Source organism: Sceloporus occidentalis, unplaced genomic scaffold, assembly GCF_023333645.1.
Source record: "Sceloporus occidentalis isolate IW3139 unplaced genomic scaffold, rSceOcc1.0.p SCAF_76, whole genome shotgun sequence".
Classification (NCBI taxonomy): Eukaryota; Metazoa; Chordata; class Lepidosauria; order Squamata; family Phrynosomatidae; genus Sceloporus; species Sceloporus occidentalis.
Window position 1 is genome coordinate 1,800,077 of NW_028317056.1, and position 27,401 is coordinate 1,827,477.

General features: G+C 47.1%; 1 protein-coding gene across 1 annotated transcript; it reads left to right on the plus strand.

The window, feature by feature from the left end:
• The first annotated feature begins 11,034 nt into the window (after nt 1–11,034).
• LOC149285738 (SEC14-like protein 5) lies at nt 11,035–26,040 on the plus strand. The gene is given in 16 exon segments (XM_089494990.1): nt 11,035–11,097; nt 17,066–17,215; nt 17,841–17,972; nt 19,168–19,296; nt 19,569–19,659; nt 19,852–20,096; nt 22,435–22,624; nt 22,891–22,979; nt 23,156–23,226; nt 23,378–23,549; nt 23,883–24,017; nt 24,644–24,781; nt 24,929–25,154; nt 25,157–25,176; nt 25,522–25,694; nt 25,938–26,040. Coding segments are annotated over 16 exon segments (2,127 nt in total).
• Nucleotides 26,041–27,401: the final 1,361 nt, after the last annotated feature.

The window sequence follows — 27,401 nt, forward strand, 5'->3', positions numbered from 1 at the left end:
GCGGAGAGGCTTAGATCGGCCCCATCCGGCCCCCGTCTAGTCTCCCGTTTCTCCTGCTGTGAAGACTCAAACCTTAATCAGTCGTTGGTCTCGTCTTAGATTCAGGAGCCGTATGTCTATCTCGTGCATGTTTAATCCCCTCACTGTATTACCCTCTACCACCTCTGCTGGGAGGCTGTTCTACTTATCTACCACCCTCTGAGTGACGTAAAATTAATGCAAACTCTTTTTCTGCTCAGGTGTTTACACTTCTTTTATAGGTAAAGGTCAAGAATGTTGTTTACGAAAGACGTTAAACAGGAATATTAGGCTGTTTTGTTTCTTGTAGGCTCTGCAGCCTTCGGATGAGTTGGCCCTCGGTCCCTTCTCTACTCGGGGCACAAAGTCACAGTTCAAATGAGGAATTATTTTGCGGGGCCTCCAAGGATGATTCTCCTTAGGGACCTTATTCACGCCGTCAGTTCTCCGCTTTGTACATACGGAATAATTTGGTTTTCAAACACGCAGGCGGCTTCGGGATTGGAAACGGGTTCACGGAATAGAACCGGAAAGTGTCTGGGGAGGAAATATTAAAATATGGAGAATCATCAGATGGGCAAGAGAGGGGGTGCGGGCTGTTACCCCACACAATGTTCACAAGGAGACCTGGCATCTGTCTAATTAATAATGTCCAACAATAAAACATTTTGAGAGGTATTAGCATACCTGAGAAATCCAAGGGCTTGCCCCAGGGTCTCAGGGGCAGATTCTCTGGGTCACACAGTCTGGATCTGACTCCTTCCTATTCTCACCCCGCTGTGATCCCAGTCGATGGTTTTGCTCCCAGTATGTTATGGTTGATATCCCTGCTTGAATTCAGATGACTCGGTTAAGTATATCTTTAAATAATGACAAATCAAGGTTTCCATGACGACCGGTATTAGAGCCATTTGGGTAACGTATTTGGCGAGTTGCTGCATAGAATCTTAAGGGTGGGCTATTAAAGGGTTAATATTTCAAGAGTCTCAGGGCCCGCTCATTGAGGAAGTCCCCAGCTCTGGGTATCGGCCAGAAATCTGTCGGAATCAAACAAAATCAGCTTCAACCAAATTTAATGTACGAGTTTCCGAGTCCGCTGGCCTTCCAAGACCTTAAAAAATACTTGCGCGAGCGGGACGTGGATTCACGTCAACAGCTGTAAATTCTGTGTTTATGCAGCCCGTGGAGGCGGCCATGACAGTGCTCTCCGACCCGACTTCCTGTTTCCTGTAGGCGCCAAGACAAATAAATCCAACCTCAACCGTTCAGTAAATGTTTTCTTTTAAAAAAAAACCCATGAGAAACGGTTATTTTAACTCTCGCCGCTGGTTTTCCTGAAGCGCTTTAGATCGAATCGAACTCTTTTCTCATAATGGGATCTCCGAACAGGAAGTTGCGGTTAACGAAATATCAAATGGTCTTAAAGGCACTCTATTCTAAATCTTGTAACCGAACTCCTTATAATTACCCACACTGGTGGCAGAACCTGGCACGAGAGGGTACATGGCACAAGTTCTTGCCCTTCAGGGGCATATTCAGGTCCCTTATTATTTCCTACTGTGACAGCGGGGGTTAATAGGAAGCCTCGCCCCTTTATTTCTTCATTAGGCTAAACACATCTCCATAAACTACCATCAAAAACACACGGGAATTAATTCAATTTGTAATAAATTACTTTAAAAAATAACCCTGCGCTTTGTGTAAAAATATTTTGTGTCCCGCGGGCTTCCCCTTTAAATGGTTAAACTGTGTTTTTCATAAAGAGCGTCTTTATTTCACTGAACACAGGACAAAAAGTATGATGCCGTTGGCTCATCGCTCCTAGAGTCCAGGGAGGAAGTGTGACGGTCCCGTCTCTGGAACCAGTATGGCTGCCGGCAGATAAATGCATCTCTCAACAATTCAAACAGCTAGAGGGGCTCTTTTGTTGAGAGGGTGTGGTTAGAGGCATGGTTGGGGCGGGGCTATTTGTGTAACTGAGGGGGGCATTTAGAAGAAGAATAATGGGGTTTTATTTACCCCGTTTCCTGCTGTTTCTTTACACATTATCGGGGCTTTTAGGGCTGTAGAACCCTGCGATGCCCTCATACCCAGCAAACATTCTGACCTCCTAGAAAAGAGGGGGATCAGGGGAGGCCCAGACCACTCATACAGCCCCACTGTCCCTACCCCTCCGTGCCTACCCTTTGTGTCACACGCATTACCTCGCACTCACAGAGGGGTGATGGGGACAGGGTAGATATGTATGGACCAGGGGGGGAGAGGAGGCAGACAAGGATACTCGGAGGGCAGAGGTGTACAGATGATGATGATGATGGAGGAGGAAGGTGGAGGTGTGTGGGAAGTGGGGGAGAAGGCGGCAGAGGGGTACGGGAACCGGGAGGAGAGGCAGGGACAGAGGGGATGAGAAAATGGAAAGAGAACATAGGAGAGAAGTTGCAATGCCGATGGGGGCTCTGGCACATACACCAGCAACGGGCCCCAAAACTTCTGGTGGTAGCCCTGAGGATTTGGGGCCCAAAGAGGGACTGTCCCTCCTAAAACAGGGCACTTGGGAGGTATGGATAAAAAGCGCTGCTTACATGCTGTCAATTAGACAGTGCTTTTGTGTTTAAAATCAATATGAAAGGTGTTATCTGTGCCGGGGCCGAGCGGACACATTGTATCGCCCAGCCACATGATGTCATTGTCTCCGCGGCCCTGAATGGGTTTATTCAGGGGGTAAATCTGCTGCAGCTGCAGGAACAGAGGATTTACAAAGAGCTGCGTCCGCACTACGGAGAGGGCGGTGTGAGTGCGATGCTGTGCGGACACACGCGACCAAGGACTCCTCGCCCCATCCGACCAGGTAACCTCAACGCTGTCCACGGGTCGAATCGCCCCCCCAAAAACGCGCAAATTCTCTCTTTTCAGATTTTTAGGTTGGAAATTCAGCTTTTTTCGGCCCTGGAAATACTCCAGATTCTTACTAATTAACTTAATTAAAATGTAGTTTGCTTTTTTATTTTAGTTTTTAGTTATTTTTTATTGTTTGTTAATACTGGTAATATCGGGAGAAGGTGTTATATTGTTGCAAGTTATGGATGCCTTTAATAATAATAATTACAATAATAATGTGGTTTTTTTCCTTTTCATTTTTAAGTTTATTATTATTATTATAAAATTGTTTGTTGATTTCATAAAACTGTTACTTCGAATCACTTGTGGTCAGTTCTCTCCTAAAAAAGCCAAGATGTAACTCATAGAATGAATGCGTTTAATGTGCCTTTTTGCCCCATTGCTGAGTATTTGTGTAACTGAGTGCGGCATTAAGAATAATAATAATGGGTTTATTTACACCGTTTAATTTAAAAACGCCATTTCCTGCTGTTTCTATACACATTATCGGGGCTTTTAGGGCAGTAGAACCCTGCGATACCCTCATACCCAGCAAACATTCGGAGCGCCTAGAAAAGAGGGTCATCAGGGGATGAGAGAGGGGCATCAGGGGAGGAGAGAGGGGTATTGGGAGGAAAAGTAGGCATCAGGGAATAGAGAGGGACATTTGGAGAGGATAGAGGGGGACATGGGAGGGATAGGCACAGGAAATAAAATAAGGGCTTAACAGAGCAAAAGCAGGGCATGCGGGAGGAAAAAGGGGCATCAGGGTAGGAAAAAGGTACACAAAGGAAGAAAGGTGGGTATCGGGGAGGAAAGGGGTTTAGGAACCAAGAAGGAACTGGAAAAAGCCAAAAAAAGACGGATGACAGGTATACATTGTAACCCTAACACGCTGCACAGTTAGAATATAAGAATTATAAGATAATTCTCAGGCTATTTAGGGTTAAAAGGAAAATTAAGAAAAAAAATGACATTATCCGAGGGGAAATTCATAAGGAAACAGGTTGTGGAGTGTGTGGTACATTTCTATGACAGCGCCCCCTTTTGACAGGAATGGAATGGTCCATTCAAAGCTTATCCTGGCACCTCTCTGAGGAACGATTTGGAAGATACCAAGAGTTGGGAGAGGGTGGAGTTTTTGGAGGACACAGGAGTTCACTATGACAGGTGTGTGGGATGGATACGTGAAGGGCGGGGCTACGCCGTTTAATGTTCTGATTGGCCGACGGACTGAGGGTGGGGTCAGTGGTGCAGGTGGTGTAGGCAGTGCTGGTCCCTGGTTGCCCCGGTAATGAAGCGGTAAGGGGCGTAGTTTTTCGGTGCTGTCAGGCGCTGGGCGTGGCTCCGGGGATGGAGTTTGCTGAGCGCTCAGTGTCTGCGGCCGGGCGGAGAGAGAGGAGCACGGTGTCTGCGGTCCGGGACCGAACGGTGGCCGTGGGGGAGTGACACAGAACGGAGGGTGAGTCACAGTGTGAGTGAGACAGAGCTGAGAGTGACTGCTCAGTGACACAGAAATGAGGGTGAGTGACAGCTGAGTGGCAATGAACTGGGTGACAGTGAACTGAGTGACAGTGTGAGTTGGAGTGACACAGAAATGAGGCTGAGTGACAGCATCGGTGGCAGAAAAGCCAAGTGGGTAAGTGACATAGAACTGATGTTGAGATGTGAGCGCTGAGAGACAGTGTGAGTGACAGTAATGAGAGTGACTGTATGAGTGACAGCTGAGGGACAGTGTGAGTGACAGTGTGAGTGTAAGCTACACTGATCTGTGTTGACACCGAACTTAGCGACAGTAAGTGGCACAAATGAGTGACGCTGGGTTGAGCTGAGAAACGTTATGAGTGCCAGTTATCTGAGTGAAGCTGAGTACCTGCAGAGCGACGATATTAGAGACGCCGTGAATGACAGAACTAAGTGACGTTAAGTGACACAGCTGAGTGTGAGTGACAGTTGAAGTGACAGAGATCAGAGTGGCAGTCTGATGGTGGAGGTCTGATAAAACTGCCCCAGGGATCAGATATTTTGGGTGCAACGGGAACAGCTACTTACCCCACTGCCCTCGGCAACAACCAATAGGAGAACACTCTGTAACATCAATATTATTGTATATAAACATTACAGGTGGGGCTTATTGTTTGGTGGGTGTGGTTAGAGGCGTGGCTGGGGCGGGGGCTATCTATGTAACTTAAAAATAATGGGGTTTATTTACCCCGTTTAATTTATAAAGCCGTTTCCTGCTGTTTCTATACACATTATCGGGGCTTTTAGGGCTGCAGAACCCTGCGATCCCCTCATACCCAGCAAACATTCTGACCTCCTAGAAAAGAGGGGCATCAGGGGAGGAGAGAGGGGCATCAGGGGAGGAGAGAGGGGCATCAGGGGGGAAGGAGAGAGGGGCATCAGGGGGGAGAGAGAGAGGCATGAGTTGTTGAAGGAAGTCGCCGGCTGTGCCGGTCCCCGTCGGAGGTGTCTGTGAAGGCGAGTCACGTTACACGCCGCGTACTCCGGTTGCATTCTGGCGTGAGCGCAGCCTCCGTATCGGTTTCATTACTTGGTAGGATGTTCTAGACGCCCGGCTCACCCGGAGTGACACTCGTATCCTTGAGTGCAGTTTGTAGGACTGCGAGAAGAAGAGGAATTTTCAGTCGGAGCCTGCGGGCCGAGCCGGAGTGTAAGCAGAGCCCTCCGCCATAAACACTCAAACTCGCTCCATTCAGCGGTCGGTTCCAGCCAGCGATATCAGGGCTGCGTCACCTTAACACCGCGTCCACACCTTTCCGCTCCTTTATACTGCCTGTGAAAAAAAACATCCATTATTATTACTAGTAACACGATTATTATTAGAATTTTTATTACATTTATTCTTAAATAATATAATATATTTATATTATTTAATAAAATATTATTTTATTAATATTTTAGGATTATTTTTAGTAGTAGTGTTATTTTATTATTTTTAGTATTTTATTATTATGTTAACTCATTATTATTACTATTTTCTTATTTATAAAAAGGTGTTTTAAAAACTGTAATTCGGTTACATTTTTCAAAAGTAGTATTTATTATCACTATTATCATTTGTAGTATTATTATTATTATTTATAATATATATATATAATATTTCTTTAAAAAAATGTGTTAAACGCTGCATTTTTGTTACGTTTTTTAAGCAACAACTACCAGCTTTTTTTGTCTTCTTCTTAAATGTTTTGTGCTAAAACTGTCCTGAAGATATAACTTTCTCACCCTTTTTGGAATTAGAATGTTGTATTTTGGGCTTTTAATTTGTCGATGTTGAGGCCGCAAACCAGAGTTTTTGTGAATAAATTGTTATTTTTGTTAGTGGGGCTAAAACCATATGAAGACAATGAATTGTAGTCATTGTGATTATTAAAATGCCCTCGGACCTGTTATGAGATATTTAAGCGCCAGTCAAGGTTTACTTTGCAGAGAGGGTGGTAGATAGGTGGAACAGCCTCCCGGCAGAGGTGGTAGATTTTTGAAATACATGTTTTCGCTGAAGGCGGTGGCTCCTGACTGGGGGTAACATCAGTAATAAGACAGATGGGTGGGAGAGAAGTTTTGACCTTCAAATACCTGTTCTCGCCCGTCACGGCTATTAACGGCGTGAACGAGACACGTTGTGACGACCGACTAATCCGTCCCCCCAGGGCGCTGATTATTTGTGGGCTAACAGGTTCCTCTTCATATCTTGCTTTGGATCTAAAACTCACAACCCGGTGCGGCTGCGTTGTTTTGAAAAGTGGTGTTATCACCGTAGCAACCAATGCTATCATCGAGAGCTTTCGGATTGGTTGCCCCGGAGATAAGACTACTTTCCAGAATTTGCACCAGACTGGAGCTGCATAATGTTTCATCAAAAGAGAGGTATAAAGTGCAATCGCCGTAGCAACCACCTCTCCATCAGATCGACAGGGCATGAGGGACTGCTCTGGTATTTCGGGACACTTGGAATGTCTGACTAAGGCTCTCCTTTTTTTTTTTTTTGTAGCTGAATATTATCCATTCTTTCCTCGAGTGTCTGCAAGAAAGAGCAAGTATGGACTCGGCGGGGCTGCCGCTCCGTGCGACCTGCGCTGCCGATCGCTAACAGAGAGACCACCTGGGACTCCGCGCACAGTCAGGTAGGGGCACGGGCTTGGGGTATATATGTTAAATGCCCCGGGGGGGGCAGCCTCACCAAACAAGAATAGATATTCACGTACACGATGGAGGCTTAGGTAGAAGCTGCAGCTCTAGAGCTCCCTCCGCCTCCTCCACGGTCTCGCGATTGAAGCAATCAGCGGCAGAAAAGCGGTCTCGTTGAAATCGATGAGAACTTTTTCCATACATGGGGGGCGCCTCCTTAGAGCCCCCCCAGAGCCAGCGCTGCAACTGACCAGTGCCAAGTATATCGCGTGTCGGGAGATGGGCTCTGCAGACCCCCTCAACGTAACATTAAAGGGACCCCGCGGCTATCGTATGGATTAAAGTGCGGCCCTTTAACGCTAGCACGTACTTAAATAAAAAAACTCCCATTCATATCGATAAAAATGTTATGTTTAATAATATTAAACAAAAAAAAAATTTTTTTTTAAAATACATTTTATTTAAATATTTAAAATATTAAAAAAATATATATAAATTTCCAACGTAGCTTTTAATCATTTTAGAGATTATTTAAAATATTTTTACAAATCTATAAAAAGAAATTGAGTAACCGCTCCAACTGAGATAAATATAGAGCGCTCGCCACGGCGCTGTTACACTCGCTACCCCCCCCCCCCGCAAAACGGGCCGGTGTAGGCGGAAGAAAAGCCGCAGCGGGTTTGTTTTAGAATGCGGCTTTTGTCTCGGACACCGACGCGTTTCGCTTGGATTCCATTTAAAAAAAAAATGTTTGTAGGAAGCAGAAACGTGGGACCGGCAGGCGCTCAGCGGAGGCTCGGAACCGGCCAGGGGGGGGTCCTGCGGGACAACGGGTTCTTGTCTCATCAGAAGAAGAACGTTGAGTATCTTTGTACGTCTTTCAGGGGAACTTTGTTTTTTTTTTTTCTTAAAAGGGACTAAAACAATAATCTCTCTATTAAACGCCCCCCCCTCCCCCGTTCCGTCCGACACAAAGCCGGGGTCGAGATGTTAGAACGTTCCGCGGCGATCTAGAAAGCTCGTTCTTCAATTCCCACAGCAGGCAGCGCTGGAAATATAGATTGGTAAACGAGGCTGAAATGGTTATGATTTGAAATAATTCACTTTTTTTTTTATATTTTAAATTAAAATGAATATTTTTGTTTATTTTTATTACTCGTAAGAATGGCGACTTCACTTAACGGGACAGGCCGGCCATCAGATGCAATTGCCGGCCAGTGCATGCGGGGGGGGGGTTTGGGTTCAGCGGAATTCCCCCCCTCCCGTGTACATGCACCCCCCCCAGTAGTATTTGCAGTGCTGACATGTGATCAGCTGAACAAATCTGGTGATCCACATGATCAACGTCAGTTGCAGGGAATCAGTGGGAGTGGGAGGGGGTCCATCAGTGATGGGAGGGGGGGTCCATCAGTTATGGGAAGGGGTTCATCAGTGGGAGCGGGAGGGGGTCCATCAGTGATAGGAAGGGGTCCATCAGTAGGAGCGGGAGGGGGTCCATCAGTGGGAGCGGGAGGGGGTACATCAGTGGGAGAGGGTCCATCAGTGACGGGGGGTCCATCAGTGATAGGAAGGGGTTCATCAGTGATGGGAGGGGGTCCATCAGTGGGAGCGGGAGGGGGTCCATCAGTGGGAGCCGGAGGGGGTACATCAGTGGGAGCGGGAGGGGGTACATCAGTGGGAGCGGGAGGGGGTACATCAGTGGGAGCGGGTCCATCAGTGACGGGGGGTCCATCAGTGGGAGCGGGAGGGGGTCCATCAGTGACGGGGGGTCCATCAGTGACGGGGGGTCCATCAGTGGGAGCGGGAGGGGGTCCATCAGTGACGGGGGGTCCATCAGTGACGGGGGGTCCATCAGTGGGAGCGGGAGGCTACTATTATTTTTTTTTTTTAAGTACCGTCCCTTTAAATAATCCCAGCGGACCTGATGTAACGGTGACACCGACGCGTAAAGCGGTAGAGAGATCGGCATTAGCGGTTACATCACGGGAAAAGCTTTATCGAAAAGGTTTTCAGGCGACAAACGCGGACGGCAGAATCATTCATGGCTTTGTGGGTTATAGGCAGGATTTTCTAGATAATTCCGTAAGATCCGGAAACCCTGGCAGGGTCCCACGGTCACTCGGCGGTAACGGATTCGTCGAAACGTAATTGTTGACCTTCTTTATTTAGAATTGGTCTTTGTTCTGTAATAACCTCTACCACTTCTGCTGGGAGGCTGCTCCACTTACCTTCCATACCATCTAAGCCCCCGACCTTCTATACTTGTAATAGTGGCCGCTGTGGCGGTTGGGAATTGGTGGCGTTTTGGCGCGTCCGTTTCCGTGACCCCCCCCAAGAGGATCCGGCCCCGCTGGTTTCCTTGGATCCCTATGAAGCCGAGTGACGCGTGATTAACCCCCAGCGTGATTATTAGCGTGCGCCCGTTCCATGTAGGACGGAAACGTTTTTCCTCCCCTGGTCCCTCTCGAGCGACGCCGGTCCGCAGAGGCTTCTAATCTATTTATTCTATCGGCATCCAGGAAAGCGGGTTTTCTAGGAAAAAAAAAAAACACTTATAGTGACTGAGACCCAGAATGTAGCCACGCGAAGCCGCCTTACGGGGATGAGAGTTTGTTGGCTCCGACCCCTTAATCGTCCCCAAACGAGGCGCAGAACTTCTTGAAATAGGCAATTTTTTGTTAAAAAAAAAATATATAATTTTTTTTGCAATTAAAATGAATTAATTAAGTGAAATAGAATTTGATAAAACGTTTGGAATCCCAGGGATCGGATCTGACAGCAGCTACATTGGGCTCAGATTTTATTTTTTATTTATTTATCAGAAGACTTTACAAAACCCCAAATAAATCTTCAAAATCAGTATTTCTCTGGGAAACGCAGCCTTTTTTTTTTTTACCATTTTTTAAACCAAATATATATCTTTTTTAATCGTTCAATTTGAGTGCGTCCCGTATTCAGAGACATCCTTCCTTTATTCTATACGCGTTTACGGAACCAAAAAGAGAATAAAAACAGTGAGATCGGGTCATAGAAACAATGTATCCACTCAGAATGTTTATATTCCTATTTAATGTGAACCCGCCGGCAGATCGGCCCCATCCGGCCCCCGTCTAGTCGCCCGTTTCTCCCGCTGTAACGACTCAAACCTTAATCAGTCGTTGGTCTCGTCTTAGATTCAGGAGCCGTATGCCCATCCCATGCATGTTTAATCCCCCCACTGTATTACCCTCTACCGCTTCTGCTGGGAGGCCGTTCCACTTATCTACCACACTACAGTACCTTGTAGTTAGGACAGTTCTATGGATTTAAGATGTTTGGCTCGTATATAATCTATATCTGGTTTCCAGAAGCCATTGCTTACGTAACAGAAAGGGATAATCCACCGGCGCTCGTTAGCCGAATGCGCTCTATTTTTAGTAACGCTCTAATCGCGGCCGGAGGGCTCCTGCTTGGTCGCCGTTAATGGTGAGAGCCGGAAAGCAGCGGATTACGGGCTCGTTCAGGAAACGCTCGCTGCAGAAACGTTCGTTCTCTCGGGTAACCGTTACGTCACGCGGGAAGCCCCCGAAGCCGCGCGATTGGTCGAATGTAGCGCTTTACGGTAAGAGTGACCGTTTTGTTACTGAGTAACATTTTCGTGTCTTTATATAATAAGACGGTTTATGTAGAAAGCGAAAAAGAGGAAGCCGGCAGGGACACGGAAATAAAAAAAGACTGTCGGTTGCCACGGCAATTGCACCAAGCTTTCTCCTAATGTATATTGTCGACCTCATTTCTGCGCCGAGCGTCTCGAACGTACGTGAGATTCCTGCTGGTGCGGCGTCCTTATTCCTCCCCGGCTGTGCTGCGCCTTCCCCCCCCCCCCCGGGATTAAGTATCAGAGCGTGTTATCTGAAGTATGTGTAATAGAGAACCCGGCACTCTCCCGACAGATGACCGCCTTCTCCTTCTTCCAATCCGCAGAGCGCCCGCCGGCCTCGGCAGAACATGGTGCAGAAGTACCAGTCCCCGGTGCGGGTCTACAAGTACCCCTTCGAGCTCGTCATGGCGGTAAGTCCAACTCTCGCTAAATAATAAACCCCGGTTTCCCCGTTTAAGTCTTTATTTCAGTATTTATCATGAATTGAGAAAAAAATTAAATAACATTTTTAGATAGTTTATTAAAAAAAAAAAAAAAGAAAATTCCCAGGATTCTCATTGGGCGCCCGTAGTGGAGACAATATGGCGTCGGAGGCGGGATCTGCATTCTGATAGGTGGAAGGTACGTGTTAAAGAGCGCTCTGGCATGTGGCGGTCACTTATGGCTGGTTGGGGGGGGGCGCAGGGTCACATGACCTTAGAAGTCGGGTTCCCCGTCTCCGCTCGTTACTTGTGCCCACGTGTGGAGAGACCTTCATTGTGTAATCTAATCGTAACGTCTAATATTATGTACACGAGACCTCCGTGACCTCTCCATCTCCTGTCATCTGCTCCAAACGGCCTTTGTCTAATGACTTCATCGTCTAATAATAATAATAATAATAAATCTGCTAAAAACTCATTTCTCAGACTTTCAGAACCGTTTGTGGTCTTGGTACAAAGTTCTTCAGGGGTCCGCCGGACCTCCGCGGGGTAGTTGGGAACGGAGGCTCGGCAGGACGGAACCCGAGTGGAAGTTAGGAAGAGTGCGATGACCTCATAGTTGAGGTTTGATCTTAAATGACCGTAGTCCTCTCTTTTGGTCAGACGTCGTCTCGTCCGGCAAACGTACCAATTTTATTTATTTATATTTTTTTAGATATTTAATTTTAGCTATTTTGGAATTTTTGGAACTTTGCTCAGTTTGTTAGAGAATTCCGGTTCCTCCGGCTGCCGTCGCCGTGACGATCGTCCTCCGTAAGGGTTTCCGAGAACGATCGGACATCGAGGTTCTTCCTAAATGCGGGGGCCGGCGCGGTCAGGAGTCGGAAACCCGATCCGTTACCCAATCTGCCCCCTTTCCAGCGCACAATTACCCCGGCCCGTAGCCGGCAGCGTCACCTGAGCCTCCCCGACACGCGCGGAAGGCTTTGTTGAGCTTCTCGATACAAAGTTCCCTTACGTCAGTCTGTCGATCCCGTAATGAAAGGCCGTTAACCCTGCGAGAACCAAAGGGGTGACTCTCTGGCCGTTAGAGGGTTAACCCTTTGCCTTTTGGTAGGGCATCACATGATTTTAACTCTTTTGTAACTAAATGCCGCACCTGAGTCGTCGTTCCTGGTACTTTTGGGATGTCCGGGAAATAATTAATAAATCGTGTTATTTTGTTTTTCAGAATTATTCAGGGAACGCTTAATTATCACATGACCTGAAAGCAGGCCGGATAGGTTATCGCCATAGAGACGTTTATCCCTTTATGATCTGAACCATCAGACGAATGGATAAAAAGTCAGATCTACAATGTAACCAGATTTCTGACCCTTTAATGCTTTAAACATTAACCCTTTAATAGCCCATCAAAGACTCTTCAAATGCGTTACACGAATCGCTCTAATACCGGTCGTCATGGAAACGACTTGACTTTATTTAAAGAGACACTTCATTGAGTCACCTGCATTCAAGCAGGGATATCAGCCACAACATAACGTCGGGCGAGAGGCGGATTAGCCGCTCCGGGGGCAGGTCGTGGCAGATGTTCCCGGCCGGAGGGCAGATGTCGCCATCGCGTGCACCTGGGCTCCGTGTTTTCACAGCGAGGAGTTATGGAAATCCCGAGGAGGGCCGCCATTTACCTGAATTTCCCTCGGAGCCAAAAGCCCCGGAACCGCTGGCCACGCGTGAGCGCTAGTCATTTATTTAACCCCTTCAGCGCCGGCAGCAATACATCGTACTACACTGTGTACACTGCAGGCGACACGGAACCGGGACGAGAGCCATTTTTCCACCGAGTTATATCTTTCCGTAATAATTGCCGCCCGTTCAGTCCCCGGGTGTTTGCCCTCCCCGGGGGCAGATTTGTTTATGATTTTGCCGCGGTTTGGTATAATTACCACGCTAGCTCTGACGTCTGCGCTGACGCCGCGCGGCCGGGGAGAGATGGTCTCGGGGGGGGGGGGGGTTGCAGCTTCTTCCTGTCGTTCCAAGAATATTTCCACAGGCTTCTGAAGAGCGAGATGTCCTTCGCGGGGTTAACATCTGGCCCTCCGGACAGCCTGTGTCACAGAACCTCATAGAATATTAACAGAGACCCCGATTCCAGGCTGAGATGGAATGGAAGGAAGTTTTATTTTACTGAGAGGGTGGTAGATAAGTGGAACAGCCTCCCAGCAGAAGTGGTAGAGGGTAATACAGTGAGGGTATTAAACATGCATGGGATAGACATACGGCTCCTGAATCTAAGACGAGACCAACGACTGATTAAGGTTTGAGTCTTTACAGCAGGACAAACGGGCGACTAGACGGGGGCCGGATGGGGCCGATCTGCCGGCCGGTTCTGGGTTTCTTTAGATTAATACACTTTTGAGATTAAAATCGCAGATAAAGGCTTTTCTGGGGTCAGAATTCTGTGTTTATTGTTTAGATTTTGTCCGCAGGCTCCGACGTTCCTCTTTCTGCCTGCAAATTGCTCGTTCAGCTGCCCCATTCCAGTCTTAGCTGCCGAGGGGCCGGCCCGGACAGGGTATCTGCTGGTATTCGGTTTGCATGCATTGCTGATGCAGCCCCCTCCTCTATACGCTCCAGATTTCAAGGTCGCTGGAAGGGGATCGTAACTGCAGATAAGAGCCGGCCGGGGAAACGCAACCGAATTCTGCTTCTTTTACTATTCACCCTGATCCACCACCCAGCGTCCGCGGTATACACTGACAGAACCTGGCATCCTGCTACATGTATCGATGCCAACATAAAACCTGTTAGCGGATTGGCCCCATTTGGCCCGTCTAGTCTGCCCATGTTTCCTGCTTTAAAGACTCGATCTTTAATTAGTCACTGTATTAGCATCTACCACTTCTGCTGGGAGGATGTTCCACTTATCTACCACCCTCTGAGTAAAGTTTGTTACGTCTGACCCTCTGCATGTTTACATCCCCTTACTACCAGGGAAAGCGTTGCAAGTTAAAGCTGCTGTTCCACTTACATAACATGTTGATCTAGGATGTTAAGCAAATAAATCCTTTTTTAGGTCTCTATGGCAACTAAATCCTTGAAGGTGTAGTCAGGATGAACTGTAAGGGACTTTTACTTTGCCGAGAGGGTGGTAGATAAGTGGAACAGCCTGCCAGCAGAGGTGGTAGAGGGTAATACAGTGAGGGGATTAAACATGCATGGGATAGGCATACGGCTCCTGAATCTAAGACGAGACCAACGACTGATTAAGGTTTGAGTCTTGTTATAAAAAAATGGCACATAGAGCTGAGCTCGGATTAAATGAAGATAAAGAGAATTAGAGGTTTGTGGATGGAGGGAGTTCTCAGTGAGATACGGGTGAGTTTGCACACCTGGCATTTTAGATGCAAATTCAGGGTAAGAAGGTAATCCACGGAGAGACGTCCGATAATCCAAATCATTCTAACCGAGACGCCCGAAATACAACCCTCTGCGGCCAATTATATGAGAGCGGCCCTATATAACATATAATATATAAACAGTATTTACCCCGACGCTGTATACAGTAATATAACCCCCAGCGCTGTATACAGTAATATAACCCCCAGCACCGTATACAGTAATATAACCCCCCAGCGCTGTATACAGTAATATAACCCCCAGCACTGTATACAGTAATATAACCCCCAGCACTGTATACAGTAATATAACCCCCCAGCACTGTATACAGTAATATAACCCCCAGCACTGTATACAGTAATATAACCCCCAGCGCTGTATACAGTAATATAACCCCCAGCGCTGTATACAGTAATATAACCCCCCAGCACTGTATACAGTAATATAACCCCCAGCGCTGTATACAGTAATATAACCCCCAGCGCTGTATACAGTAATAACCTCCCCCCAGCACTGTATACAGTAATATAACCCCCCAGCGCTGTATACAGTAATATAACCCCCAGCGCTGTATACAGTAATATAACCCCCCAGCGCTGTATACAGTAATAACCCCCAGCACTGTATACAGTAATATAACCCCCCAGCGCTGTATACAGTAATATAACCCCCAGCGCTGTATACAGTAATATAACCCCCAGCGCTGTATACAGTAATAACCTCCCCCCAGCACTGTATACAGTAATATAACCCCCCAGCGCTGTATACAGTAATATAACCCCCGCGCTGTATACAGTAATATAACCCCCAGCGCTGTATACAGTAATATAACCCCCAGCGCTGTATACAGTAATATAACCCCCCAGCGCTGTATACAGTAATATAACCCCCAGCGCTGTATACAGTAATATAACCCCCAGCGCTGTATACAGTAATAACCTCCCCCCAGCACTGTATACAGTAATATAACCCCCCAGCGCTGTATACAGTAATATAACCCCCAGCACTGTATACAGTAATATAACCCCCCAGCGCTGTATACAGTAATATAACCCCCAGCGCTGTATACAGTAATATAACCCCCAGCGCTGTATACAGTAATATAACCCCCAGCGCTGTATACAGTAATATAACCCCCAGCGCTGTATACAGTAATAACCTCCCCCCAGCACTGTATACAGTAATATAACCCCCCAGCGCTGTATACAGTAATATAACCCCCAGCGCTGTATACAGTAATATAACCCCCCAGCGCTGTATACAGTAATATAACCCCCCAGCGCTGTATACAGTGATATACCCCCCAGCGCTGTATACAGTAATATAACCCCCCAGCGCTGTATACAGTAATATAACCCCCAGCGCTGTATACAGTAATATAACCCCCAGCGCTGTATACAGTAATAACCTCCCCCCAGCACTGTATACAGTAATATAACCCCCCAGCGCTGTATACAGTAATATAACCCCCAGCGCTGTATACAGTAATATAACCCCCCAGCGCTGTATACAGTGATATACCCCCCAGCGCTGTATACAGTAATATAACCCCCCAGCGCTGTATACAGTGATATACCCCCCAGCGCTGTATATAGTAAAGTTGGTCAGTGACAAAAATCTGCTTTTATCTCATTTTGTTCCAATAAACTCCCTTTATCTGCAGATCTGGAGCCGCCGGTGCTGTCAGTCACGTGATATTTTGGGTGACTTTCCCAGCTCAAACACCACACTGAGCTGATACTTTATGGCAATGCTAATGAAGTCCGTTCCTCCATACATTCCATTAGACAGAGAGTCCAGCTGGGTTACTGAGACGTGGGGGCGAGGATTAAAACCGCTGCGTCATGGCTTCCCGTCTGAACCCCCCAAATCCCCCCCCCGCTGTCCCCTCCAACAGTATTTTATAGAGGAAGGCAGATTACGCAGATCGGCTTAACGGGGCTCGATCCTCTGAACGGCGCTGACACTTTCCGTGTTACCAGGAGGTTTCCGTGCGAGGGAGCAGAATGAAGCCTCTCTTATAATAACATAACGCAGGCCACTGGGGGCCCCGCGCATGGATTTGTCCCCTTATAATGAATACCTTCCAACTTCTACCCCGGGCGAATCCGGACAGCAGGGGAGGGGGGCAGAGCTCGGCTGGTATAACGCGCAGGCGCACAATTGGGAAGCATGGTAATGCACTTTCTATTATGTAACTTTCAAGTATACGATTGAATAAAAATTAACCCTTTATTGATCTGGCCGTCCCTAATTATAGACATTTTGGCCGTAGTACCCATGCTACGCTGATTAGCCCTGGCCGGGGCCCCTAACATGTATTAATACTATTTTAATAAAACGTCTCCCCAATCAGTAACAATTTCTCTAATTGTAACTTTTTATGTGCTGACGTTTTAGGTTTTTTTGATAGAAATGTAACCCAATTCAGCCCATGAAATATACGTAATATATAATGCATGGCGAGTACGGCGGGGCCCCCTGAACGGAGCGGCTCCCGGCAGACAGGAAGGTGTCGGCCGCCGGTGACCCCTCTCCGGCTCTCTCCGTCTTGCAGGCGTACGAGAGGCGATTCCCCACCTGCCCCCTCATTCCCGTATTTTTGGGGAGCGACATCCTTCGCGAGCACGCCAGCGAGGACGGGGCCGTTCACGTGGTGGAGAGAAGCTGCAAACTGAACGTGGACGCCCCGCGATTACTCAAAAAGGTCCGTGAAATAAAACATTTATTAGATTAATAGATTAAAGATTATTTATTTTTTTGGAATTTTTTTTTTTTTACATATTTCCAGAATTAGTTCTATTATTAATGTCATTAAATGGTTAAAACACTAGTTATCAATGGGCTGCCAAGGTGGGCGTCACTTATTAAAACATGGGCTGCTACCTGGTGAATGGGTTAATTTCTTTTTTTTTTATTACATTTTTACCCAATTAAATGACATTTATTTTTTTCAGGTAAAATATGACATTTAATTCCATCTGTTTTAAAGGTGGAATTTTTAGCTAAAGACAGCATTAGAAACACAAATTCCAAATTCCACTGAATGCCCAAACCAGAAATAAGTAAAATTTGTGCCTTTTTTCGTATTTTTTGGGTGCGGACACTTAATTGTCACATGACACGTAAGCAGGCACCTGATAGGTTGTTGCCATTAAAACTGAGGTTTATTTGCTTATCCCACTAGAGCCCAACTGTGTAAATGTAACTGTGCCTTCTATACTAACCAAGCGTTACCCCCAATATTCTGCCCCGGGGCAGGTTGTGAGGCTGGTTATATATTAAATGTATGCGATTTTTACAGCCAGGTTTTTTGGGGGGGTTTTTTGTAGATCGCTGGGGTGGAATTTGTCTTCTTCATCCAGAAGAACACTCTGAACTGGAAGGATCGCACGTTATTGATCGAAGCTCACAACGAGACCTTCTCCACCCGTGTCTTGGTCAACGAGACATGCAGTTACTCCGTAAGTTCAAAGAAAAGGGAGGAACATTGTAGTTAAGAGCCCCAGGACCTGAACCCCCCCCCCCCCGGACCCCCTTTCGTAATAACAACTTGGCCTGGGAGGAATGGAGATTTTAGTCCCCCTGGTAGGGCAAGGTACACCTCGGAGCAACTTGGCCTGGGAGGAATGGAGATTTTAGTCCCCCTGGTAGGGCAAGGTACACCTCGGAGCAACTTGGCCTGGGAGGAATGGAGATTTTAGTCCCCCTGGTAGGGCAAGGTACACCTCGGAGCAACTTGGCCTGGGGAGACCGTTGGCTTTGGCGCCAGGATTTTAATGGTCTGTAAAAGCGACTGTATTGGTCGCCGGCAGGGGGCTCACCCAATGAAGGGCAGCTGCAGTAGAGATGGGCAGTGGAGTGGAGATCTGTAGGGAAGTGTTAGAGAAATATGTAAAATATTATTATATATAATAAACACCTAAAGAAGAATGTATATATATCCGTTTTCTTTCATCGGTCGGCGTTATTACCGAGCTGGTTATAGGTGTATACGATCAGATGCCTTTTATTTCTTCAGCTGTCAGAAACTCTATGAGGGTATAATAAACAAAAGCAGGTCTCGTGTTACCTCCCTCCGGAAATCTGACACTGCGTGACTTCTCCTCTGCCCCGGGCAGGGCTTTTATTGCAGGACAGGGCATATTATTGCCCCCTCGTTATGAGAGGGATTCATTACATAGTGTAATTTTATTCCCAAGCACCGATTGTTCTCGTTGGGATGGTACCAAGGTCTCCGTCACACGAAATCACTTGGGTTTGATTTCATTCTGCCGATGCCACGAATTAAGCCGGCGCCTTTCATGCATCGTGCCGCCTGCTGTCTCCCAACACGTCCCAGTGGATTATGTTGGCTGTGGTTCTATTTGACTATATTTATAACAAAAAAATATTTAAAAAAATACAAAATAACATATAATAGCATCTGCCCTTCATTGGTTGATTCCAGAGGAGCCCCCCGCCGGCGACCAATAGAGTAGCTCTTACGGACCTTTAATATCCTGGCGCCAAAGCCAATGGACTCCCCAGGCCAAGTTGCTCTGAGGTGCTATATTAGGTTTGCTCAGTTCCTTTAACAATTGGTTCTTGTAAAAAAAAAAATCAAATATTAAAACCTTCGTAAAAAACAAACATTCAAATAAAAAAATGTGCTTCTAGGTTCACCCAGAAAACGAGGACTGGACGTGTTTCGAGCAGACGGCTTCACTCGACATCAAGTCGTTCTTCGGCTTCGAGAGCACGGTGGAGAAAATTGCCATGAAGCAGTACACGGCCAACATCAAGCGGGTGCGCATGCGCTGCCCAATCTATAGAAACACTGAACCTGACAGCAGATCGGCCCCCATCCGGCCCCCGTCTAGTCGCCCGTTTCTCCTGCTGTAAAGACTCAAACCTTAATCAGTCGTTGGTCTCGTCTTAGATTCAGGAGCCGTATGCCTATCCCGCGCATGTTTAATCCCCTCGCTGTATTACCCTCTACCACTTCTTGCTCAGCCCACCACTACCCCAAAGTCTCTTGGAAGCTGAATTTTCGCCTCTCCTCTTGGTCTTCGTTTCAGGGCAAGGAGGTGATTGAGTTCTACCTGAACGAGCTCATAGCTCAGGGCATCACTAAGCTGCCGAGGTGGACGCCTGGAGCACCCGTCAGACGTGAAGATCCATGGACTACTACAGTTGACAGATCGCTTTGTCAAGGACCAGCGCTGGACTCCTCCAACCAGGGGCAGACAACCCCGGCAGATGGTATTCCTCCAATTTCTATGAAACGTGTTCCTTTTGTCACATGCATGGAACAACACGCACCTCTATGTGTTATATGTGCGACCACATGCTGTAGGAAAGGGGCGGCCAACCCTCCAGACGTTCCTCCCGAGTCGCTGGCCACGGGTTATGGATCTGTAGAGGAAGAGATGGGCGCCGGGCGAGATGCGAATCGTTCTTTAGCTGTGGTTGTGGGTTTTTTTTATCTTCCAGCTGATAAACTTGAGGCTGACTACATAGAGCGTTACTTGGGCAAACTGACCCCGATGCAGGAGAGCTCCCTCATCCATCTCCGACAGTGGCTGCAAGAAACCCACAAAGGCAAGGTGAGGCGGCCGCGCATGAACACGCACCACGCGCTGCGCTTGTTACGCTGGCCGCTCTCTTGGGTTATACGACGTAACGTTTAGTGGAGCGCTGGAGACGGCGCTTGCTGTTTTCAGCGGTGGGTGGCATATTCGCCTTTTAGAAGAAAAATAGCCACCTAGGTCCTGTCCCTGCATATGTGTTCCTACAGGCGTCACCACGAAAGGGGGCAAAATGGGGAGGTATCCGTGGTAACTGCCAAGGGAATAAATTCCCCCCCCCCCCCGTTGTGCCGTAACATGTATGACTGAGACAGTGAGATTGCCCTGTTTTTCCTCCTGTAGTCAGAATCCGGCGAGTGGAAAGCTGATAAGGTACATGTGAGGTCTGCCGTGACACGGATCGGAGTGCTGTGTGTTGTTTATTTCTGTGCTCGTGGGTTTCTGGTTATTCCTGGTTTATCATTCTGCTCGTTATGTGAACACGTCCCATCCAGAGCGCGGTCCAAGGTCAAAAAGGACATCTGTATCCCAGATCGGGGTCCTGCCACCATAGACATCCCCAGCCCGGCATCACGGCTGGGTAACGGCAAGCTTACAACCCCATCTCACCCCTACATACCCCAGGTTCCGACTCAGGCCCCAATGACACCATTGCAGGTTACTTAAAGCCTTAATTACCAAGTAATATTGAGATACATTCAGATTGCTAATTTAGGAAGCGATCCACGGTCTCCAAGTTCCAGGGCTAAAGTTTTAGTCTCACTTCTTCAATCACTTCATTGTAAGGCGGATATCCGGCCGGACGAGACGTCTTCTCAGGTCCTGGGTCACACGAGGTCCCTTTCTTCACCCAGCAGAGAAAAAAATCTCTCCGAATTCTCAAGCGAAGCGACGAGGACATTCCTCTAATCGATACGTAATCGTTAAGAATCGGTTAACGCGGCAACGAGAAAATACATCCCAGTGAAACAGTTCCTCAGCGTTCCATCTATAGGTTTCCGAGGATACAATGTATATATAATATAATATAACTATATATACATATAATATAATATAACTATATATACATATAATATAATATAAGACTGTTCCGCCAAAGCAGAATTATAAAGCAGCGATTACTTCTCTTAATCGATCGATTGGTGAGAAAATCTCCTCAGATCAGAGGCCGTGGCATAGATTTATAAAGCAGCGAGAACCCCGCACATTCTTTTTATAAAGAATTAACATTCGAGGTGGGAGACATCAGTCGCTCGATCGTCCGCCGGGGTTTGGGGAGATTTTCTGTTCACATTTTTGATCGTCTTGGTGTATTGGTTAATGCTACCTTTTGTTGATGACGGACACACTTTTGGGTCTGGTTTGCTTGTCTCTGTTGCCGTGACGTCTTATTTTTTACGAACCCATCTAATCCTCTCGCTCCTTTGACGTTTGACAATGTCAGCGAAGCCACACGGAGGAGAGTCCTTTGTGAATGAGCTCGGAGTGTTGTAGCGACAGGTTGAGTATCTAAAAATTCCGATATTTAAAAAAGAGAACCCTACGTGTGGCCGGTAGGAGACTTAATATCCTATTGGATGACTGCAGGTCTACTAGTGCGTTCAGCCTCCTTCTTCATCCTCCTCCTCACCATCCATGGTCCTGGAAGCATATTCTGCCCCCATAACCGTTTCTTGAGGGATGTTTTGAGGGGACCTGGCTGAGGAGCTGAATGCAGAAGGGGTTCCATGGTGACTTTCCACCCGCTTTGTCTTCTTGCGGCATCTGCCGGTGGACTTTCCATTGGCCTAATCATTACCCCGGGTGCCACGGCACACAACGCGGCGCAACTATAACGCCCTCTGTGTTGGACCAAGGTTCACCTTAGGCCACACCGAGGACTACCTTTTTCGGCTGCTCTTGGGCTCTCTTTTTCAATAAAATATGATTTATTACTTTTTTAACCCAATGCAACAATGTATCAACGTTCCCACGATGATCCAGTAGTTTCGCTGTTCATCGCGTTGAGCTCGGGCCGAGGAGAAGCAGCGTTAAAAGTTGAGCGGCTTGAGACAGAGACAATGGTTCTTGCCAGTCCTCATCTGTTGGCCCCGAGGGCAGTGGGTTTGCCCAGAAATGCCCCGTAACTTTACCGTCTGTCCACATCCTTCCGGTGAAGCCCTTATAAACGGTGTGGCCCACCGAGGCGGTAGCGCGCATGGTGACAGATTTATCCAGCTAGTTTTTTTGACGAGATTTCAGGTTTTCTTGGCTATGTTTTCCTTTTTTTTTCGGGGTGATAATCAGGTGTTCGGCGAGCCGCCCGGCTGTTAACGGACTCCTCCTTTTCACCGTGTAAATCATTTCCGTGCCGCAGATCCCCAACGACGAGCACATCCTGCGCTTCCTCAGGGCTCGCGACTTCAACATGGAGAAAGCGCGGGAGATGCTGTGCCAGTCTCTGTCTTGGCGTAAGCAGTACCAGGTGGACTACATTCTCCAGACGTGGCGCCCGCCTCCCATCTTGGAGGAGTACTATGCCGGCGGTTGGCATTACCATGACAAAGGTAGGAAACCCGGCTCTCCGAGTCAGTATGGAGTTTGCCTGACCCTGTATCGGAGGGGCTGTACGCTAGACCCGTTTCCTTATGGGGGTACCCAGAATTATATATAGATTTCCAAATAATGTTAATTGGCCCGGGGCCGGAGTTCATGTACATCGAGGCTTTACGAGCGAATCTCTTAGCGATCGCCCGTAACGTGTAATTAAATATCAAAAAATGCATTAATTTTAAAAAACTGTAGGTCACGCTCTCCGTTCTTTATATTTAAGATGGTCGCCCACTCTATATCCTGCGCTTGGGACAAGTGGACACTAAGGGCCTGGTGAAAGCCCTCGGAGAGGAGTCCATCTTACGGCACGTAAGTCCCCCAACTACCGTCCATGATTTCCGATTCATGCGTTCGCTCCGAGCCTTAGGCTTCTGCAAGCAATTTCTGGAGGGTTCAGTCCACTTATGGTCCAAGACGTAGTATTTTCCATGTTTAATTTTATATACATTGGTAAAACTGCATATAAATATTTTTTATATAAGCAGGTTTTATCCATCAATGAAGAAGCACAGAAACGTTGCGAGGAGAACACCCAGCAGTTTGGCCGGCCAATCAGGTTAGTCGAAATAATCTACTACTTCCCTTAAAAAAGGTGCATTAAATCTGTATTTGGTCGCACATGTTTTTCATCAGGATCCTCTCTATACTTTTCGGACGGACCCCCAGCCTTTCACCCCCTCATGTTATTCCCTTTGCCCCGCTCTCAGGTCGTGGACCTGTCTGGTGGATCTTGAAGGCCTGAACATGCGCCATCTTTGGAGGCCCGGTGTGAAGGCCTTGCTAAGGATTATAGAGGTCGTCGAGGCCAATTACCCGGAGACTTTGGGGAGGCTGCTTATTGTCCGAGCTCCGCGAGTGTTTCCCGTTCTCTGGACTCTGGTGAGTGGAGAGGATTTTAGAAGAAGACTTGGCGCTTAGTGGACTCTATCTTTTAAATAATAAGTGATTAAAACCTGTATACCGAGAGGCCTTTTGTAAGCCACGATGGGCTCTCGGTCAAACTGCCCATCCTGATGTCCACCTTATTCCAGGTTTTACATCCATTGGCTTCATCGGCTTTGTTCCCAAGTCCTGCCCTGAAGCCTCCAAAGGTTCTGATACCTAAGGAGGATCTCGGGTCCTTCAGTTGAGGACACGTTCCCCGTAGAATAACTCTTTGGCAGTTACTGACTGACCCGTTTTTTTGGGGGGTTATCTGGTCGCCTCTTCCAGGTCAGCCCGTTCATCAATGAGAACACGCGGCAGAAGTTTCTGATATACAGCGGAAACAACTATCAGGGCCCCGGAGGGATCTCTGATTATCTGGATAAAGACGTAATCCCCGACTTCCTCGGAGGAGAATGCGTGGTAAGGAACCCAATCTATGAACTGGATAAATAATCATTCTGAAATGGACCCCTCGTGTGCAAAAATGACAATAATCTCCAGACCTGGATATTCCGAATTTTACTTATTTTTGGAAGCCTCCATGAGGGTAAACGGATGATGATGGAAGGTTTTGTCTGTAGAAGCAGTACCTTATTGCTACCACCAGGAGGCAGGATTGATGCAAACATATCTTTATGGTTAATCTAGTGTATTATTATTTGCTGATTATTATATAGCAACGTCATATTCCACGGCGCTGTACAATGCCAATATGGAAGATGCTAAAAGCTTACATTCATGTATAATCCTGTTTAAGCAAATGATTACGTTTGAGAAATCATTTTTAGATAAATAGTTACATTGTAATTTTCACTATAAAAGCATTTGTAACATTTTTTTAGGGTCGCTTCACCCACAATGTTAATGCACGGGGGTACCTTTCGCATCATTAACAGTTACCATAGCGCGCGGTTACCGTCAGGTCCGGCATTCTACACTTCCGGGCAGCAGCAGCCAGGACCCAATCAAGACTGTTGGCAGCTATGACTGTATGATAAAAGATTATTGGACGCCCGGAACGATATGAAACGTTGTGTGTTTTGCAGTGTAACATCCCAGAGGGCGGTCTGGTCCCCAAGTCCCTGTATCAGTCCGGTGACGACGCCGAGACCTCCGATCACATCCGGATCTGGGCAGAGACTATTTATCATACGGCTTATGTGTGTAAGGGATCCCCGCACGAGGTACGAGCGGCACAACATATCCCTCAAAATCTATATCATATAGATATATATATATATATATATATATATACACCCGTATAGCCTCTGATTCCTACCGTCTGTTCCAGTATATTCTGTATCTGGTAAATGCCACCTCTGCTCTTACAGATCACTTCTGAAATCCTGGAGGAGGAATCTGTCATCACCTGGGACTTTGACATCCTCCGCGGAGATGTCGTCTTCAGCCTCTTTCACTCCAAACGAGCCCCACAAACCCACCAGAGAGATCCGGGCCCGGCGGCTGGTCCTGCGGCCTCCGGCACCAACGTGCAGCTCATAGACAAGAACTGGGTCTTGGGAGTCGATTACAGCAGGTTGGAGGCTCCATTAATCTGCGAGAGGGGGAGAGCATCCAGGTTCGTGATTGCTTTCTGCGTGGTGGAGGCTGCTCAGAAATCCAGTCCCATTATCCCTAACAAACCACAACAAAGTCATCGTTCGTTACACCGCGGGGAAGGATTACCCCTCTGCGCTCCCGACTTCCAGCCCTGGCTCACAAGAGCATTCTTTTCAGGGGGTAGGCAGGAAATATTGAGAATATGAAGCGCGGCACCAAATCGGTTCCCCCACAATCATGGAACCTTAAGGCTGTTGGTTTACAAGTTTAGGAGCAAATTGGTCTCGAGTCGTAATATCCCCTTTTCGGTGGTTTTGTGACCCCCCCCACCATTGCCGTGCCTAATTTCTCCGTGTTTCTCCAGGGGTCCCATGTCACTCGCTGGCCCGGGTTCTACGTCCTACAGTGGAAGATCCACAGCCCAGCGTCTGGTTCCAGCATTACGCGGGTGGACGACGTCTTGGCCTCTCTTCAGGGATCTGCTCACAAGTGCAAACTCATGTACTACTTCGAGGTGCTGGCGTCTGAGGATTTTAGGTACGTTCTGCTCTCAGCTTTAATATAATCAGACGTATTATTAACGGCATAGATAGTAGTACGAAAATAATCATGATATATACTGGAGACTTATCTTTAATCAAACACAGGGTATTTATACTGGTGTTTAAAGGGATAGACATCACAGAGCACCTAAATAGAAATTAAAATTAGTTTTTTTTTCATCGTTTAAAGTATTTTATTTGCTTTTAGCCTCATTCTGTCCATGTTTCTTCTCACTAGGGGCTCGATGTCCAGCTTGGAATCCTGCAGCGGCTTCTCGCTGTTAAGTGGGATCACCAACTCGTCCAACAAGTCTCAGACTGACTCCTTAATATCCAGATAACAGAGAACTGGGGGGTCTCCAAACCCTACACTTCTCCAACCATCTGCCGAGACTTACCAGTGGACCATAAAATGCCACCGCACAAGACTACTCAACATCTGGTGGAACCGCATCTGGAATCCCAAGTGACACAGAAGCTCGGTGTGTGGTGTGAAACGTTTGGATTGGCTGAACCTTCGCGTGGGACCTTCGGACTCTTCTAGTCTTCTAACGTCATATTTATATCATAAAGGTCACAGATGGCCCGATCCGGTGGCGGGATATTTATGTGTTACGGGTCAGATTTCTGTTTTACGTCTCAACTTCGTCACCTCATCCCTTACTTAGACGTTTTTGTAAGGTTTCTTAATAATTTACGACAAGGCTGCCATTTTTAAACGCCCTCGCCTTTCTACCCAGTGCTCCCGGAGTGACTTCATCGCATGTACTGCCAGACAAGCGGGAAACATGTCGGAGGAGATTCACCAAGGTGTGATAGGGGAGAGCCTTCACCTCCAAAGGCGGACGGCCTGTACCTGTGCTGTTATTCTATGGACCATACGTTCTTTAGGGTTTGAAGCTCATGCGTTGACTTAGGACCTGAACATATTCCTATATAACTAACCTACTTCCAGACTCAATGAGTTCTAATGATAGGGTCCCCAAATCCTTGTAACCATAGCAATAGTTGATGGCATGGGTGGAGATTCCAATACCTAAGTAGATCAGGTAGGTTCCATACTTCTCGTTAGCGTTTGAAGGTAAGCATGGGCCGAAGACCTCTCTCTACAGACCAGCCTCCCGACACTGCCAGCCGTTTTTCTATACTCCGCTCTCTATGCCTTTATATATATTTTATCTTATTTATTAAGGCTTTATTTAAGACTTTTACTACTCAGGCCAAATATTTCTTAACGAAATAAAAGCTACTACACCAATCTCTGTTCTTCTCATCTCGTTATTGTTGCGAGGCTTCAGGGTTCGAAAGAGGACGATGCCGCGTGTTCCGTATGAACGTCCCTTTGTTTGTGGGCATCGCCCGTAGAGTTTACTGAGGTTCCGAAAAGGAAGCATATGTAACGCGACATCGTACTGTATTTATTATTATTTGTGTCTTTTATTTATATAGACTGTTGGCCCGACACTCTGCTTTGGGACAAAAGTATCCATTCTAATGAATTATACGTTGGGTTCTGTGCATCAGATAACTTGTAAAGTTGTGCGAAAGAATGTATATAAACTGCTGTAGACCCCACATTCTTGCGCAACGGGCCGGGGTAATGAATTATAATTTTGGATCCAACAGAACGCTCTCTGGTTCCAGGCTGAGCTAAATTAAGCTTCTGTCGATCCTCATGCATGATCCCGTACTCTGATCCCTA